Raw genomic sequence first — 17,988 nt, forward strand, 5'->3', positions numbered from 1 at the left:
TAAACCTGTGGGTTTTATATTCCTGTATGCAGATTCTCATAGTAACTTGGAAATTTCATTAACAGTCATTTTGTCTGTATCTGTTACAAAGCTTGACTTATTTTTTCTTAATAGAATGACTTTTATTTGAAAATGCATTGTACCAATGAAAGAGAAACACCCTGAGGCTTTTGGTTCTGTGGGTTTTATTGTGCATGTGTTTTCTTTTTTTGTTTCTTTCTCTTTAATTTAAAGAATAGTGAGGTCTTAGTGAAAGAAATAATCACCAGGCACTGCTCCATTTTCAGAGCTAGGTTGTGGAAAGAAACTATCAAGGTAGATATGCTGTGGATCTTCTACCTTGTTTGGCAGATTAGTGAACCTTACAGGTACAGGTCTGAAGTGTAATTAAACACCGCTACTTTTTCAGCTTCATACACCACGTGCCTCCACAAGCCAAAGATTTTGTTTGTGGACTCATGTTTTTTGGGTGAAGCACTAAGAAGATTAGTGAAGTATTGCTTGTTCCAATATATTGTCATTAAACTAGTACTTCAGGGAAAAGAAACATCAGCAGTTGAGGTAGACAGCTATGAAGTAAATAGTCTATGTTGAGTGTATAGTATTTCTTTAGTGACAGTTGAAATTACATCTCTAGGGTTTAACAGTAACAGAGGCATACACTTAAGCCCAGTTTGCTCCATTGCAATCTACAGTTGCAATATTTTAACTAGTTTGTGTACTGGGTGTGTTAGAGTCACTCTTACATAAACTGTACGTACACGTTCAAAACGGTAACAATGAAAAATAAGTTTTTGGTAGCACTTAATTATGTGCCAGTATCTGGGATATTTAAAACATCAGCTTGTTGTGTTTAAATTTCTTTTGTGAAATAGCTGCGTGAACAATAAGACTTCTAAAAGTTAAATATGTCTTAAGTAAAATAAATGAGAATTATCTGAGGCCTGTGCCCTCAGAAATCTTTTCTTAGCCATATTTTGAATGCTATGCACTGAACACAAACACCTTTCCATCTTTCCCCTCTCTGATTTTCAGCTAATATATATTATCAGCAGTGTACAAGTCATTTCCTTAGTACCCCAAACCATCCTTTATAGTAATATTATGTTTTGTTAAAATCTTACTAATTTTTATTTATAGGTAGTTTACACCGTGCTTCCAGTGTTCCGGAACGTGTTTATAACATGGGGATTACTGAAAATGATTTTGCATCAAGATCTCAGTATGGTGTCTCTTATTACCAGTCAAACCAGGTAAGGAAAATGAATGGGGATAAGTGCATTATCAAATGCATAGTTTATTTTGAAACCACAGATAACAGTATGCAGATGACATTTCAAGGTTTATTTGTTCACTTTTTGAAGCCTGATTTCTAGAAAAAGAGGTTTTTGTGATTGAGATCCATCAATGTTTTTCTCTCCTTCTGGTGACTTCTGAGCCCAGTGGCTAAACTCAACATGGTATGACAGATGGGCTTTTTGCAATCCTATTGGTTTTGTGAGAACTGGAATGTGGGTAGAAAATGAAAAATCGTACTAAATGCCATTTAGGCAGAGGCTGTTGCAAGTCAGACCTTTATCCATCCCAGCAGCCAGCAGGTCAGTCAGCACATACCTAGCCCAAAGTAGCCAGAGGCCATGCTGGCATGTACCCAGCCAAACATTTAGAGGTTGCTGGAGGGAGTTCAGGAGTCCTGCAGGGTAAAGAATGACAAGGGTTGGACCTGGGAATATAGTGAAAGAGGTTAGGGAACTAAGCATCCAAAACCATAGGAAAACAGATCACACTAGTTTCACAATGACAGGTAGAGTGTTCCTTATCATTTTAAATAATCCTGCTGTAATCTGTTTTAGCATTACAAGAATGTGAGTGGTATAGTCTTTGTAATACAATAGCGTTTTTAAGCTAATTACAGCTTCACTTTTTATTTTGACCCACTTCACTTGGGTTCATGGCCTAAATGCTAAAATAAATAGCTGATTTTCTTCAGGGTTCATGACTCAGCTCATAACTACTATGAACCAGTTATTATATGGTTGAGGGAGCAACCATATAATTTGGTAATCAACACATAGCTCAATTAACATATAGCTTGGAAATCACACAGTAGCAGTGCTGCTGCGTGATCAACATCAGTAAACAAATCAGTTCAGCTTGGGAATAGGAATATTTATTTTATAAATAGTTTAGGGGGCAAATTCTTCTTAATTTAGATGACACAAGAACGGCATGTTTTCATGGAATGAAATATCCTGGCCGCTGGCAAATTAATTAAGCAGCTCTGGCACTCTATGGCAAGAGTTAGAACCAGTTACTTGACTACATTTGTCCTCCTATCATTTGTTCTCACCTGTTACCCAGTCCCTAGTATTTGATGTGAATCTGTTCTTTTTAGAAGAGAGCAAAAAGAGGATAACTAGATGTGACATAGGAACAACAATAAAATAGTACAGCTTTCCTGACAGGAAAAGAAAAAAAAAAAAAAAAAAGAAAAAAAAAAAGGAAATAGGACATGCTGTTCTCCCATGCTGCCATAAAAGTCAGAAAAAGCCACAAGGTCTAGTATTTCACAAAAGCATTCTTTTCTTTGCCGCCAGACAAGAGATAAAGAAAAGATATCCTTGCATAACTCCTGTAGAATAAACAGATAGACTCAATGATCCTAGCCTCAGCCTAATAGATTCAGCAACCTTTGCCCCTTTTGTGAGTCAGTTATCACCTTCAATAACTCCTCAACAGTTAAAAAAGGGATTTCAGTCACTATCTGCTAAGCCCTATCCCTTCAATGAATAACATCAGTGTAAACTTCAATGTTTACCTTTAAAAATGTCTGTAATATTACAATATTTTAATACAACATGAAAATATGTGGGACTTAGGTTTATGGCTGGATGCTACTGCACTCACTACTGCTACTACTAATAATAATAATAATTAGCCATCACTCTTCTATATAAAGCAGATAGTCTCCCAAGTTGATTTAGTTCTGGAAAGTGTTGAATATGACCCAATTTAGAACATAACAGTTCAACAAAAGATAGAAAAATTGAAGAGAATCCAAACAGCACCCATACAGTAAAAAGTTTTGAAGACAAATCCTACAAAGAAGAGTTGAAGGAGGTGGGTTTATTGAGTTTAGAAATGAGAAAATTGGAAAACAAGAATATGATCGATTACTGTCCTTGCCCACTGGGGACAGGAAAATAAAAATCATCTTAAATTGTAGTTGTAGATTAAAGGAAACCATTGAGAAGGTGAAATGGTTATTTTGATTTCCTTGCAATGCTATGGAATCCCATTCGTTTTCAGTATGAAGTTAAGGAAACAGGAAAAGGAATATCTCTCCTTACTAGATCCCCCCACAGTGTGAACAGGAGAACAAAATAACCTCTTAATATCCTGTCAAGGTGTACATCATAACAATATACAAGTGTTTTAGTATATTTTAATATCTGACCGACTAATTATCTTCTGTTGGGCAGCCTTGAATTTAATTTCAATAACCGATGTGAGTGTTAATCCTCAAGGACTTTCAAGCTGAAACTAAAATCTCTGTTTAAAAATACTGCTCGCTATCAGGTATAAATGACTCTGGCACCTATTTTGAGGTAGTATCAGAAGACTAGTTCCTTAGACTTTGTCTCCTAAAGTTTAGATCATACTTCTTCCTACCTTTGTTACACAGATACAAAGAAGTATTGCAGAATCCCATTTAATAACCAGTTTTGGTGATGTTCACCTTTTATTTTCTTATTCTCATAGCAGACCTTATAGTTTTTATCTTTACATTACTGGTTTGATTTCTTTGGCATTAATCCTAACCACCGTAATCTGACTTTTCTTTTATGCACCCTTAACAGGTGGCCTCACCATCCTCTTATACAAATGGCTGGGGGACAAGAGTTACTTACAAGACAATGGAAGAGAGAGGTCAAAGACAACCCCTGAAGAGATTAGAGGTTTCACCCCAGCGGGGTCCTGAAAGATTTTCATATGTGTCCAATGATTTTCACTATGACAGCCGGTTTTCAACTGGATTCTCTCCAAGGCACGGAGATAATAGGAGACCCAGTGGGACTGTCCCACCAAGATATGCTCGGTCTGAGATTGTTGGTTACACTCTTCGTGATTCAGTGAACAGGGGATGCTCTTTTAAAAGACACCCCCAGATGGTGGCTGTTAATGACACTATCCCTGATGGTGTCCCCCCTAGCCCTTCTGCACTTCTGTACCATCAAGCAGGCAACAGTCGCAGTATGACCAACCTTTTAGAGAAAGAGAACTACCTGACATCAGGCAGTGCAATGGGACAAGTAAGATCACCAACTGCTTCCCATTTGGGGTCTCAGAACAGGCAATCTTTTAGGTCCAGCTGGCACCAAACTACTTTCAGAAACACACAGACCAGGAGGGATGCTTCCCAGCCAGCTTCAGTAACTGGTGTTGCTGCAGAAACAGATGGAAAGAGGATGACACTGACAGCTGCTATGGCAGCAGCAGGGAGAAATGGTTTCCTGCAGAATGAACAAGTCACCATCAATGGATCTCAGCTAGGGTAAGCATAATGCAGGACCTATCTAGGTTATGGGGTGTCACAGCTGAAAGAAACATATTGGTTTAAGAGTGGAAAGTAAACTATACAGCCAACATAGTGTGAAAATTCACTTCCAGTGCAGCAAAGGAAAGAGAGAAAAAATGCACGTCTGCACATCCTGCAGGGTCCACACCTCTTGCTCACATTCGGGACCACCTTTTTCCAACAGTTGATCATATGTTTAAGGAGACACAAAGTAAATGCTGAGCAGTATACGACTTAAATGATGTTACATAGTAATATATTGGCAAATTTTTTGCTTGTAAGAAACCAAATGATTTTATCACTGCTTCTCACTAGAGTACATCAAAAATATGCCAATGCATATTTTGCAATTCGGCTTTTAGCAGATTGACAGCCTTCAGTTGAAACTTTCATGGTTCCAAGGAAACTTTTTAGTTTTGACGAACTTCATTAAAACATAAGCAGAAATTTCTTCCTTAGAATATTCATCCTCAGAACAAATATAATTTGCTCTGAATTTCAGGACCCCAAAGCCACTCGCAAACAAGGGTACCATATTCTGAGGTTTTGTTGGCCCCAGTGGTAGGGGCTCCAGCTGATTCCTTAGTGTGTTTCTAAGCCACAGACAGCTATATTGATATTCAATCTCGTGTAGAAGCAATTTTGGTTCTTCTGCAAGGTGCAGTCATTGGCATCTAGTTGTCTGCCTGCACAAATTCAACCAAAGTGTTTTTCACACCCTCAGAAGTAAACATCTATCTTTAGTCATTGTACAGGTGGCTTGCTTGGGACAGTGCTGAACTCAATGTGAAAGATTTGTGACCTATTGGAAATCTATTTGGCAGTGTAACTCCTTAAGTGACAGCTTTTCAGTTCAGCTTTTGCTGGAAATTACAGAAGAAAATGATTGGAAGTGCTATGAAAGCTTGTAAAGTTCCTTTTGCAAATGTTTACACATTTCATTTATCTCAGTACTTCTGACCATTTAATTTACTTGTATATATCTTTAGATTTTCAAATAAACTAGGTTCTACTTTGGATTCATAGCTAGATTATTTTATTTTTTTGGGGGGGGGAGCAAGGAGCTCATTGGTCTACCCAAAGTTTTAAAAAGTTTCTGTAAAATGTAATGGCTTATTTTAGGGAGAGGCTGGTGAAAATTGACATGTGAGATAATTCCCCAAGAGATTTGGACCACTAGTTTCTTAAATGTTGAGGAAGAGACTATAGTTATTTTAGCTGACTGAAATCAGTATTTATTACATTTGCTTATATAATTGTTCATGATATCCACATAGATTATTACTCTTTTTTGATGTCTAAAATACACATTTAATAAGTTCCTTTGTAATTCTTGTCACTGGAAGGGCTTGATGTTGAAATCTTAATTTGGTTATAGTACATTCCGTTTCATCCACATCTAGCTACTGCACAATTTAATGTAGAATTAAGTGTTTAAAACGTAATAGACCAAATTTTGCTTTGGAGTACACACAGCTGTCAAATTAGAGCTGTTTCACTTATTTGCATCATATCACCAGACGTGCAGTTTCTTCCAGCAGGACTTCTCGGTCTAATATGTTAGTAAAGACTTTCTCATTTCTTGTCATTTCCCATCCTCTTTGATTTCAAAGTTGCACTATGTGATAGACTGCTGCCTTATTTGTTGCTCCCTTAATAATGGAAGGGACAATAAAATAAGCCTGTTTTCAAAGTAATTTGCTTTTTCCTGAAATTTGTACTTTTAATGCAAGTCACAATTTAGGACTTTTCAAGGTTAAGTTTTAATAATTAAGAGAATATTAAATAGTTTAGTAAGGTTGGAGAGAAATAGTGGACTAGTTCTGTATAAAATTTAAAATTGTACAAATGTATTTGCAAACTTTCTGTAGAAGAATAACTCATGCTGTGAAATCAAAGTAGAAAGAAAAAAAGAACAATATAGTGATGCTATCTCTGCATCTTCTGGTAGAGTGAAGCAGTTAAAAGCATCCATATATCAAAGGAAAGAGAGGGATAGTACCTGAAGCTACCTGAGAAACAGCTTACAGCATCAGACCTCTAAATGCGCTGAGGACTGTCACAAAATGATCAGAAAACAGTAGATTTCAAAAATGTTATATTCTGGAAATTAAGATGAAGCTAAAACTTGTCAAATCATTGTTCTTTTTAACAACCATTGCTTGAATATCCCTTTGTTTGTCATCAATACACATGCTTATTAGCCATGCGGCTTTAAGGTTTGCCTGTAATGTCTTTGAGGGTAGTATGGAATAAGTATTACTGTCTGATAAAACTTTATTTTTTTATAAAACTTTATTACTGCCTGATAAAACTTTAGTGAGAGCAAATGTTGTTTTTCATCCAATAAAGAGCAGTCCTAGTATGGCAGTGTACAACATGAAGGAAAGATTGTGGTTACTACTCATGAAGGAGTATCAGCCTTGAAGGGATGATACTGGTGGATTTTGAGCTGCTGTCAGCCTCTGTGCAGTTCTGCACATCCACCACTTAGAAATTTGGTCTCTGGCCATAGATGCATTTATCTCAGTCTGGCAGGCTGGTGACTGCTGATGGGCCTCTACTACTCTAGTACATTCTTGGCATCCTGAGGCTGTGTTCCCACGTATTCTCTGATATCCCATCAGGGATCAGCTCATGCAGCTCTCTTGACCTTAGTGCATAGATAGAGTCTTTATTTGCCTGGTGAAATAACTCACAATTTAACACATAAGAGATGTCTGCCACTCCATAGAAGGTGGCCAAAATTTTTAAAAGGTCTCCAAAGTTACTACACTAACTTGCAAGCAGGAAGGCGTGCACACATACATAACATGCTCACAAAAACATTGTTAATTTAAGAAACCTGGCTAAAACCCATGCTGGAAAAGCCTGTTTTTCTGTTCCCCTTAAGAGCGACTAAGAACAAGAAATATGATCTGTTTTTTTTCCATATTCATTGTTCAAGATCTTTAAGTAAGTTTCTGATCAGTACATCCCACTAGCAATGTAAAGTAACTTTGTAGCTACTTTGTTTTAAATCAGGGCTAAAGTAAACTCGAAATCTGAAAGCCCTAAGCACTGCCAGAACAGAGCCCAGGGCACTACAAATACCAACTGTTGTTCTGTCTATTTGCACTTTGACTTAACTTCTCCATTGACATCCTCAGCGCACTGCCCACTTCATTTCATCTGTGTCTTGCACAAGTGTGCTTCAGCATCTATATATGCAGCATATTTGCTCAAAACGCAAATTCTGGGGAGGGTAGAAGACAGGAAATAAAATGATTTACACCAAATGGAAATGTAAAGTCAGGTGGAGACCTCAGGGTACTGGAGCAGAACTTAATTTGGAACAGGTGCATCTTCATCTCTTTACTCTCCTTGCAGCCATACTAATTGCCTTTTGCCTTATGAATTACAGGATAGCTAGCAGAAAAAAAAAAAAAAAATCTAACAAAATCTTTTTTTGTCTCAGAGGTCATAAGTTCATCGTAAATACTTTGGTCTGATTTCAATGCATTTGTACCAGGTTTCTCTGTGAGAGATCTGCCTGGTTTCTGCCAGCTTGTGTCTACCTTGCCTCTCCACAGCCTGTTCTGGGCAAGCCTGTGTTTCCAGGCTCTTTTGTCCTTGCCAGTCCATTACTGAGATGGCCTCAGAGCTGAAGAACCTAGTGGCCCCTGGTACAGTGCACAGACACGTGCTTTACATATGGTTCTTTTCTCAATTTTAAAACATTTCTTATCTGAACTTCACTAATCTGAACATCATGTATTATTTAACATTTCATCTTAGTTAAAAGAAAAAAAAAATCAATTTAAGCAAATGTGTTTCCTAAGCACCTGTTTATCAAGGAAAGTATTTGTATGAAAAATTCAAATTTTAGATGTACTTGCTGAAATGATTCACATGAAAACCATTCTGATTCAAGTTAAAAAAATAAATAGAATAGGTGTGGTTTTGTGTCCCCACACACACCTTTTTTTTTTTTTTTCCTTTCCTTTCCTTTTTCCTCCCTCCTCAGGGTGGGGAGTGTTTGAAACCAACAGTAAGTAAAAAGGCTGGGGAACATAACCACCTAGGTTATCCCAGAGTTAATGCACCTGATTGTGCCATGAATTGTTTTGTTCCCTCTACTAGGGAAAAAAAAAATGGGTGTGGTGATCTCTCTTTCCAGTTTTTGATATGGTCTAGCACAATTATTATTCAAGCAAACATGCAGGCAGTTAGAAAGAAAATGACCATGCATATTTTTAATCCTACCACAGGCAACATACTTACTCAATTTACTCAAGGTGATTGTACCCTACAGCTACTAATGTTTCCATGTTGTTTTTATAATCTCAAGGATGTCTTGCTTTGTCCACAACTTCGTATTGCTGCAACAATTCAATTTATGATTTTCTCTTCCCCCAGAATATTACCATAAGCTTTTGTAATATTTTCTTCTACTAGTAAGAGAATAATTTCCTAAGTAAAGCTAGTTGAAAAATATGAATAGTGTGGTATTACAAGAAAATTTGCAGGATAAATGATGATTTACTACAGTCTTCCTTCACTCTATTTTCTTCAATTATACTTTTAAGGAGCCCAGAAGGGGAGATGACCCTGGAACATGCAGTGAGCATATTGAAGAGTGAAAATACACAGTCAATACCTAGGATTCTTGCTGCAGTGACTTTCATACAGCATGAGTGTTTCCAGAAAGCAGAAGCCAGAAGAAAAGTAGGTGATTTTTTTATACACGCTTCCATCAGGTAGAACAAATAATTGTTCTATGTGGTACTGTTTACCAGCATGAAAAAATGCATTCCAGGAAACCGTGTAGGATACTGGTGTTGAATATTTTCCCTAAAATATGCTGATGCCTTTTGCTGCAGATTAGTTAGGTCTGTAGAGTAGCACTGGTCTATCCTAGCTGAAGTTTAGGTTTTAGCATTTTGTGATAGGAAACATGGAAACGTAGAGTAAGAAAGGACATCAAGAATTCACCCGAACTATTTGTAATTGCAGATGTTTCTGACCTTTTTCAAAACAAAACAATAATAATAATAATAATAATAATAATAATAATAATAATAATAATAATAATAATAATAATAATAATAATAATAAAAACACAAGCTCCCTCAGACAATCAAGGAACTTTACTACTCAGTTAATCTTAAAGTGTAATTACATCTTCCTTTTGCAAACTGTTCATTAGTTTCTATTTTGTCTTGATGGATATGGAAAAAAATGTCTATTTTTCAGTCCCTTTTATAATGATTTTTCATGTGTGTTGAGGTTGCTAAGTGTATACTTGCTCAAGCCTACTCTTTTGCAGGCTAAATGAACATAATTCTTTCAGCTTTTATAAGTTGTAGAGCCTGAACTTTTTATCAATATAATTGCTCTCATCTCTCATTTGACTGGCATGCTTACACTGTTGTTGCAGAAATATCCCAGAAATTGAAAGTCTGGGAGTACTCTGCAAAATTATCCAAGCTTCAGGGTTTGCTAGAACCACACTAATGTGTTAAAACAGGATGTGGATGAAGCAAACTGATAGGGGCTTGCTAGGACTGTACAAATACATTTGTATATTGTATAGATTGATCAAACAGGTCAAACTCTTAAACGTTTCTGAAAAGACATATTAAAAATATCCTCTTCTTCATTTTTCTTTAAATTTCACTGTTAAACAGAATCATGGTTCATTTGACTGATAGTTCTGTACATTCATGTGTACAGCAGTTATTTATTTTACTTTAACCATTTAAAAATATCTTACACTTTCTTTATTTCATGATTTGCTCAGTCTGAACTGAAATGAAGTCATTTCAGTCTGAACTCTGTATATGCAGTCCAGTTCAGTGACAACCAGACATCACTCAGTCCTTTAGTAGTTTCAATGTACTTCACAGTAGGTCAAACTCTGTTTTGGAAAGAATACCTGTATAATTAGCAGCTTTAACTTTAGTTTGAGGACAGAGCTTCAGAATTGAATGTGTGAAGGTGGTTTATTATTCAAAGCTGTCTCAGGCAGCTTCCCTGAAAACCAGGCAGAGGAGTAAAAGTGTTCAAACTGAACCAGTCAGCCTGAAGCCTTCTTCTGTTCTCCTGTCTATACCACATATCCTAGCTGAGCCTCTCTATTTGGTGCCCATCAGACCTTTCTTTGTTTGCATTGTCTTATTTGCCATTTTTAGCTTTTCAGTGTGCATTCCTTTTCTCTGTCTCCTAATGCTTTGTTCCGCATTACACAATGGTTTGTAAGTCTAGTGGCTTTTCTTTTTTCTTCTGAACATGTGGTCTTACAGTATTTTGGTGGATTTTGTCTACCAATGAAAATTTAGACAGAACAATCAATAGCTTTTGTAAAGCTCCTCTGCACTTGGGGTCCAGCTGACTACACTTGTTTTACAAGAGCTACAACTCACTTAAAATTACTGACAGAAAGTCAGCATAAATGTTTGAATTAAAAACAAAGAAACAAATAAAAGAACCGTAAGGTATTGGTGTCAAACAGGCTTATCTACTGTAATAAAATGTGCCTTTACCTTCAGAGTGTTCTAATCTCTGCTTACCTTCAGATATAGATTTCTGTATTTCCTTCTGTTAGAATCTAGGTGTTTTTGAATGAATGCAGGGTAGATCAGGTCAACAGTGCAACAGCAGCAAGAAACTGCTTTTTGTACAGTGGAATCAGAGGAAAGGCAGACATGCAGTGTAGTTTGCTGGGGTTCTAAGGGCAAAAGACTTTGTTGCAGTTCATTTCTTCTGGTTTTCAACATCTATTGGTCATATCAAATTCTTTTTATCATTAGGCTCTGGAGTGCTCAAAACAGTTATATCAGATTTCTAAGTCTTTCATATGCTGTCACTTCTACACAAGGATGAGTTTGTCCTCAAAGCCATATGGCATTTTTAGATGCTGGAGGAAACCATCCTCAATTGTACATGAATGTTAAGATATTTTTATTGTAATCTCACTCTTCAATGAGCCAAGGCTTGAGTATACTGCGTCACAGCTCATATTGCATTCATCATTTGTCACAAAGCATAGAACTTGGAAACTATTTGTTTCCATATAGCTGTTATAAAATAACAGCCTCTTAATTCTTCATTCATTTGGGGCCAGAATTTCATTTTTTCAAAATTAGACACTGAAGAGTAGTCTTTGTTAAATGTGGGTGATTCAATAGTTGACTGGCTTACAATGTTTAACAGTTTATATTTTGAAGTTCTCTATTTTTTTCTCAGTATGCCACAGATAAGTACCAAGTAAACTGTATTCTTATTTAACACATAGTCAGCACATGCACAGAAGTTAACAGGGAAAAGTATTATCTTTCCCACCAGCATGGCTGCCAAGTAAAAAATACAATCTGACACATCAGGAACATGTAACATCCAGAAATCTCAAAGCAGTTAATGAATGTTCCAGAGATGAATCTTAAATATACATCTCAGCAATGTAGAAGCTAAAATACAGAGCAATCAAATGTCTTGTCAACGAGTACAAATCTGTGGCAGAGCTGGAAGACAGCTTGTTTCATTCTCTTGCATTAATTACTAAAACATGATGCCTCCTTTAGGTGTGGACTTGAACTGTGACTCATATGAAAGCCCAGAAGTTAACAGTCATGTCCAAATGATTAATGATCTGTGCTTCAAGTGTTTCAAACAAGCGAATGAAAAAGGCCCTACAACAATAAAGTTTTGGCAAGGGGAAGAGGGAGTGGATTTTGTCATTTTCAGCATCTAACTATTCTCTGCTGCATTTTCTCCTCCTCACAGGTTTTCTCACTTGGTGGTATCCCCAGACTTTTACAGCTTCTTGACGTTCAGAATGAGGACATTCAGCGTGCAGCATGCGGTGCTTTGAGAAACTTGGTGTTTGAGGACAATGACAACAAACTGGAAGTGTCAGAGCAGAAAGGGATCCCAGTCTTGCTCCGTTTACTTCAATACACCAAGGATGTGGAAACTAAAAAGCAAATAACAGGTAGTCTTCTGTGCCTTCAGGCATGAAGTGCATTAAGTAGTGCACAGGCTTTCCATGTGAGGTACCTGATTGTTTACCTAGGCCAGTGCTTAGTGACTAAATAAAAAAGCATTGTTACCTATTTTAAACTCTTCTCTTAGGGTGAAATTCCAAGGTCCTCAGACCCAATATCAGTCTGTGTGTAAGACAGCAGGAAGAGAGTAGGAACTGCAACTTTCCCTCTTAAAGCTTCTTTAGAGATGACATAGGTCTATATGTTTACAGGAACCTTAAAGGTCTTGAAATTCCAGAAAAGAAAGTAAAGCTCCAAATAGCAAATCTTCCAAACCATATTGATGAATGCTGCTCTGAGCAGTCCCAGAGGTGCAATTATTGTCCACTACTTCCACTGCAGCTCAGCCCTCACTGTGCTGCTGCAAGTTCTTTGTTGGAGACTGTGCTGGGTCTGTCCCCCAGAACTGTCAGGTGCCAGGTATAGAATACAGGTGCTCCCCACAAACCCTACAGCCACACATTTCTACTTTGAGATCACTCACTGATAGCAATTTACACCCCAGAGCCAGTCTTCTCAGATGGGTAAAAAGCAGAAAACCCTGCCACAGAAACATTGCATCCTTTCTGTGTGCAAGGGAGAGAATTCCTGGAGAACATCCTTTTTTTTTTTTTTTTTTTTTTTTGTAAAGATGATATGACACAATCAGTGGAGTGACCTGCTTTCTTGACTCAGTTTTTGCGGGGGTTAGGATCTCATCCTTTTTGTTCTACTTTCTCGACAAACTTTTAAAAATGAGTGTGGCCCATTGTGTTCTTGGAGGAAGAGCCCTTTGGACCAAAACCTCCATATTACATGTTTTCTCATACATCAGTGTAGTGGAAGGAATGCTGGGAGTAAAAGGCCACCATTTCTCACAAGAAACCTGTGATTACTGCACCATTGGCTTTGAGGCAATCAGTTAAGAAATGCCCACCACTTTGTCCCTGCAATCCTGTAGTGTATCTCTAGGAAGTCAGTTGCTGGTGACCCACATTCATTTGAGTTGGCATGCAAAGGAAGAACAGGTTTATATTTTACAAATGGAAGAAAACATGAATAAATGAATGGAGATTTATTTCAAGTGTTCTTTAAAGACACCAGCAACAGAAGCTATTAAAATAGCAGTGCTTACAAAGATACAGAAGGTGTCAAGCAGCCCTGCCTTGAAGCAAAGGCATGTTGAAACCTTCTGTAGTTCTGCATTCTTTTAAGTATTTAAAATACTGTGCTCCCTGAGCTGGAGAACAAAGCTTTGTATTGTTGGTTCTTTTGGCTCAGTTCTACCACTCTGCAACATTAAAATGTCTTGAAGTTTTTTGCATTCATCAGATGTAGAACTGGATCTGCATTAATTTAATGATCATTAAATAACTTATTGCATAGCATGTTGTCTTTTGGTGCATTTACACACCAGTGAGGCAAGCAGTGAAAATGGTGGCACAGTGGCCAGAAAACTTTGGTCATTTTTTTCTAGCAATTCCATCATTTCTGATACGAGATTTGACTGTTTATGCAGGAGGACATGTACAGATACAGGTACTGTGAGTATTGTCTTCCCCTTCAGTAGTGTGAAAACCAATGAAGGGTCACCTTTTTTCTGGAATTACTGCTGTCACTGAACATTTATTTATGAAGTATACAATACACTAATGTAATATCTAAGCAATATTGAGCAGGTTGTTGTAGTTAGCATAATAGCAAATAGCAAAATATTCTGATGTTATTTCATGCCTATCAGATGCAGGTGATTGCTTTAAAAATTAAGGAAAAGAGGGTATTGCACTATTTCAAGAGCAAATATGCGGTCAGGAGGAAGAACACTGGGTCCCTTGGTGAAAATGTCACTACAGCAGATTTTCTGCCATCATTTCAGGGATTCTTCTTGCTCACTAGCAAGTTGTGAGGAGCCCATGGGACTTGTTGATTGATTTTCTCTGAGAATATTAACTTTGCTTCCAACCACATTTCTTTCCCAGCCTTCACAAGGCAGGCAAGGAGCAGGCTGCAGGCAGAAAGTAGGCAATCACTGTTAGCGTGTGCTTACTGAGGTTGGTACTTCCAGATGCTCTTGGCATGTACAATGATAGCTAGGAAACACTGGAATTTCTGTCCTGTAAGGGCTGCATCATAAGGCTTTTTCAAGTGCTGTGCAAAGCTCTTTCTACCAAAATGTTTTTAACCCCACAGAGCATGTTTCCCTGAATGATTAGTGTCTCAAGTTTCAAGGACCAAAACCTTGGTACCTTTCATTGCCTTTGGCTTCCTTCATTGCCTAGAGGAATATCATAGCTATGCATGCAATTGCAGTGGAGTGTTGTAACATACTTCCAGGAAAAGGTTAATGCAGAATCAGGAATTCCACCTCTTCAGCATGAGAAGGGTGCCTATCTTTCCACATCATACTTGTTAGCTGCCTGTAAATTAGAGACTTCCAAATATATGATGTGATAGCTAGCTGCATGTGTTGCCCCATAAGAGATCAGCAGCTGGTAATAACACACTGCACTCCCGTGAGAGTCTCCTGTCCCAGAACTGAAAGCATGTGACACTCATCAATAAAGATGCCTAAGCTCAAGAGAGGAAAGCTTTTTGTTTCTGCTGCTGTGTAGGAAGCCTTGTACCAAAGCATTCCACCTGACAAAAATGCATGATGATAAAGACGTTTTTGGAGAGAAGATGTTTGTGTTCTTAAACACTTCGTCATTACCTCTCAGAAATATGATCCTAATACTTGTGCATGTGAGAAAAGTAAATCTGACCCTTAGAAGCTTATCTTTAAGGTCAGTGGCTAATTAGCAGCAGCACAGTTAGTACCGATGAACCGTACCTAATCTTGAGCCATATCGTATGTTGTATATCTCACAGAGTATTTTGAAGGTCTGTGTTTTCTTCCTGTCTCTCCCTTTTCTTTCCCACTGTGAAGAGAGGAGCAAAGAAGCCCACAGGAATAACAGGAAAGTAGGGGAAAGCTCTCTCAATATCAAAAATGTGACCCCCTTGTGTTGACTCCACCACAAATAAGAACCTGCAGCTGCTCTTCCCTTTGTGTATACTCCAATTTGAACACCAGAAATGCAATTGCAAGCCAGCACTTCGGCTGAGGAGAACAGCCTGAGCATAGTCATGCAGTGAGGCTTGTATCGTCCTGTGAAAAGACTGAAAGCAATGAAATGTAAGGAGGTAAATGCTGACTGTAGCAAGTTCTGTGTCCTGCCACACAGTCTGTGCCTTCCAGAAGAATGCACAAAAAGCATGAAACCAGTGTCCCCACCAAAGTGGCTGTGTGCTTATGACAGTGGTCTGAAAACTGCCATGGACCTGTTTACCTAATGCCTACATGCAGAAAATAGCTGCTAGCTTTCTCTGTGCAATGTCTGTGCTTACAGGGTTAATGAGACTAAAGTGAAGGAGTCATAGGCTTTGTCCTTTATTTGACATACAAACTTCTTGTATGTCTTTTAGGAAAGGAATGAGGATACTCCTGAACAATAGGAGAGGACGTCACTTTGAAACAATGCAGGAGCTAAGACAGGAATGATGTTTTGTAGGGTTTAGTGAGCACACTGAGAAACAAAAAGGAAAATGGTTGCTGCATGAAAAAAAAAAAAAAAAGGTTTTGAAGGTAAGCCAGATGATCTTCTAGAGAGAATCTAACCTCTTGATCTTGTTATCATGCAGCGTAAATCAAAGAAATGAAAGAAAATTATTTCTGCAGGGGAGATTACTGCACAAACAGAACTGTCATAGTAAGAAATACAAATTTTAAGGAGACCCCACCCATTTTCCCAAAAAACCATCGAAGGGGAAAATATGTCACTATGAATACATTATATATATGAATACATTATATATAGCTGCAAGGAAAGGGCCCACTCTTAAAGACATTTTCTTTATTTATCAAGACTAAATTGATTCAATTTATCAAGACTAAATTGAACAAATCCATTCAAATACAGAATGCCACCGAGAGAATTCTTCTCACCCCAATGAGACAGTGCCTGTGGGTATAGGTAGGATTTATGTCAAAAAATGTACAACATGAACAGCATTCAAATCCTGTTCTGATGATTCTGACCTCTCTTCTAGGTGTCTGTAATTCAAAATGCACTTGTGCCTTTTAATATGATATTCTGTCCTTATGCCCATGCATTTATGCAGTTCTGTCTTAACATGCTTCCATTACCAATGCCCTTTGGACTGCTTGTCTGACTTCCTGTAAGCCTTACTTATCCCTCAGGAAAGTACATTCTTCCTTTTATCCCCTAATACAGAGGTTCAAGAGCTGATCCAAGAAGAAGGAATGGGCTGCTTCTGGCTGGCTTTTGTTTTGATTTTATTATTGCTCACAATAGCTGTAATTAAATTCAAAGTGTAAGGAGATACAAAAGAAACATTTTTGTTGTTGTTGTGAACTGATGAAAGGAACGTTCACTAATATCCTGTCAGTGTTTGGAGGAGGAGGTCTATGAAACTTAGAGCAGCAAGTGGGGGAAACAATGAATGCCTTTGTAGTGAAAATACTTGTCTAGGGAAGACTTCTTTAAAGAGATTTTTCATCTGTTGATATAGAACAGAAGCAGAGCTAACCAATTTACAATATCATACTTGAGATTTGTTTCAGTGTTTGCACAATGTGAGTAGACAAGGTATGTAGTGTTACTTAACCACTGGTTGACTGTCACTGTTCAGACAGTTGTCACTAAATAAACTGTTAACACTTTTCCCTCTTACGAGGAATTTTGCCTTCAAGTGTTAGAGAAACTTGGTGATGGGCATCTCCCATCTTCCAGCAGGTTTCCAAAGACACTTACTGTGCCTCCCGTCTACCCCTCTTTGCAAGTTTATTCTCTGGTGTGTTGTTGGTACTTGGAAGTGCAACTAGTCCTGCCAGGCATCAAGATGGGCCGATTTCCTCCCCGGAAATGTGTAAATGATCACAGGTGTTGGGTGTTAGCTCTGTTTTATGTGTGTTACTTGGTGACTGAGAAGATGATAGCTACGAATTGGCAATGGGCATGCAGAGCCATGGAAAACTGCACTTCGTTGTCAGGCGTTGGAAGGACTATATGGATAACTGACTTTAATTACACAGATAAGTGCACCCTTTGTTTTGGCGCCATTTCCACATCCTCAGATCAAAGTCCTGTCACACAGGTTCACTCTTAGAGTTGCAGTACACTGCCATGAAGGTATAAACACTTTTCCCTGTGTCAAAAAACTACCTGCATCCTCAGAAAGGTGAGTTTTATGTTAGGAAGTGTTTTCTTTGTGAAACTGACGCAGCTGGAGGAGGTAGTCAAAATTACAGTAAATAATGCAATAGTGAACATTCAGAGCTACTTATTTCTTTCTTCAGTGTTAAGGTACAACTTTTGCTGTGCTCTCCAGTCATGTACATATGCC

At 37.9% G+C, this 17,988-nt stretch overlaps 1 protein-coding gene across 1 annotated transcript in view; it reads left to right on the top strand.

Annotated features, from left to right (window-relative positions):
• Nucleotides 1-17,988, top strand: part of PKP2 (plakophilin 2) — a 45,888-nt gene that overhangs the window by 6,704 nt on the left and 21,196 nt on the right. Inside the window, 4 exon segments of the mRNA XM_032188492.1 lie at nucleotides 1,141-1,253; nucleotides 3,861-4,555; nucleotides 9,148-9,286; nucleotides 12,344-12,551. Of these exon segments, the coding sequence (XP_032044383.1) occupies nucleotides 1,141-1,253; nucleotides 3,861-4,555; nucleotides 9,148-9,286; nucleotides 12,344-12,551 (1,155 nt within the window).

Source organism: Aythya fuligula, chromosome 1, assembly GCF_009819795.1.
Source record: "Aythya fuligula isolate bAytFul2 chromosome 1, bAytFul2.pri, whole genome shotgun sequence".
Taxonomy (NCBI): domain Eukaryota; kingdom Metazoa; phylum Chordata; class Aves; order Anseriformes; family Anatidae; genus Aythya; species Aythya fuligula.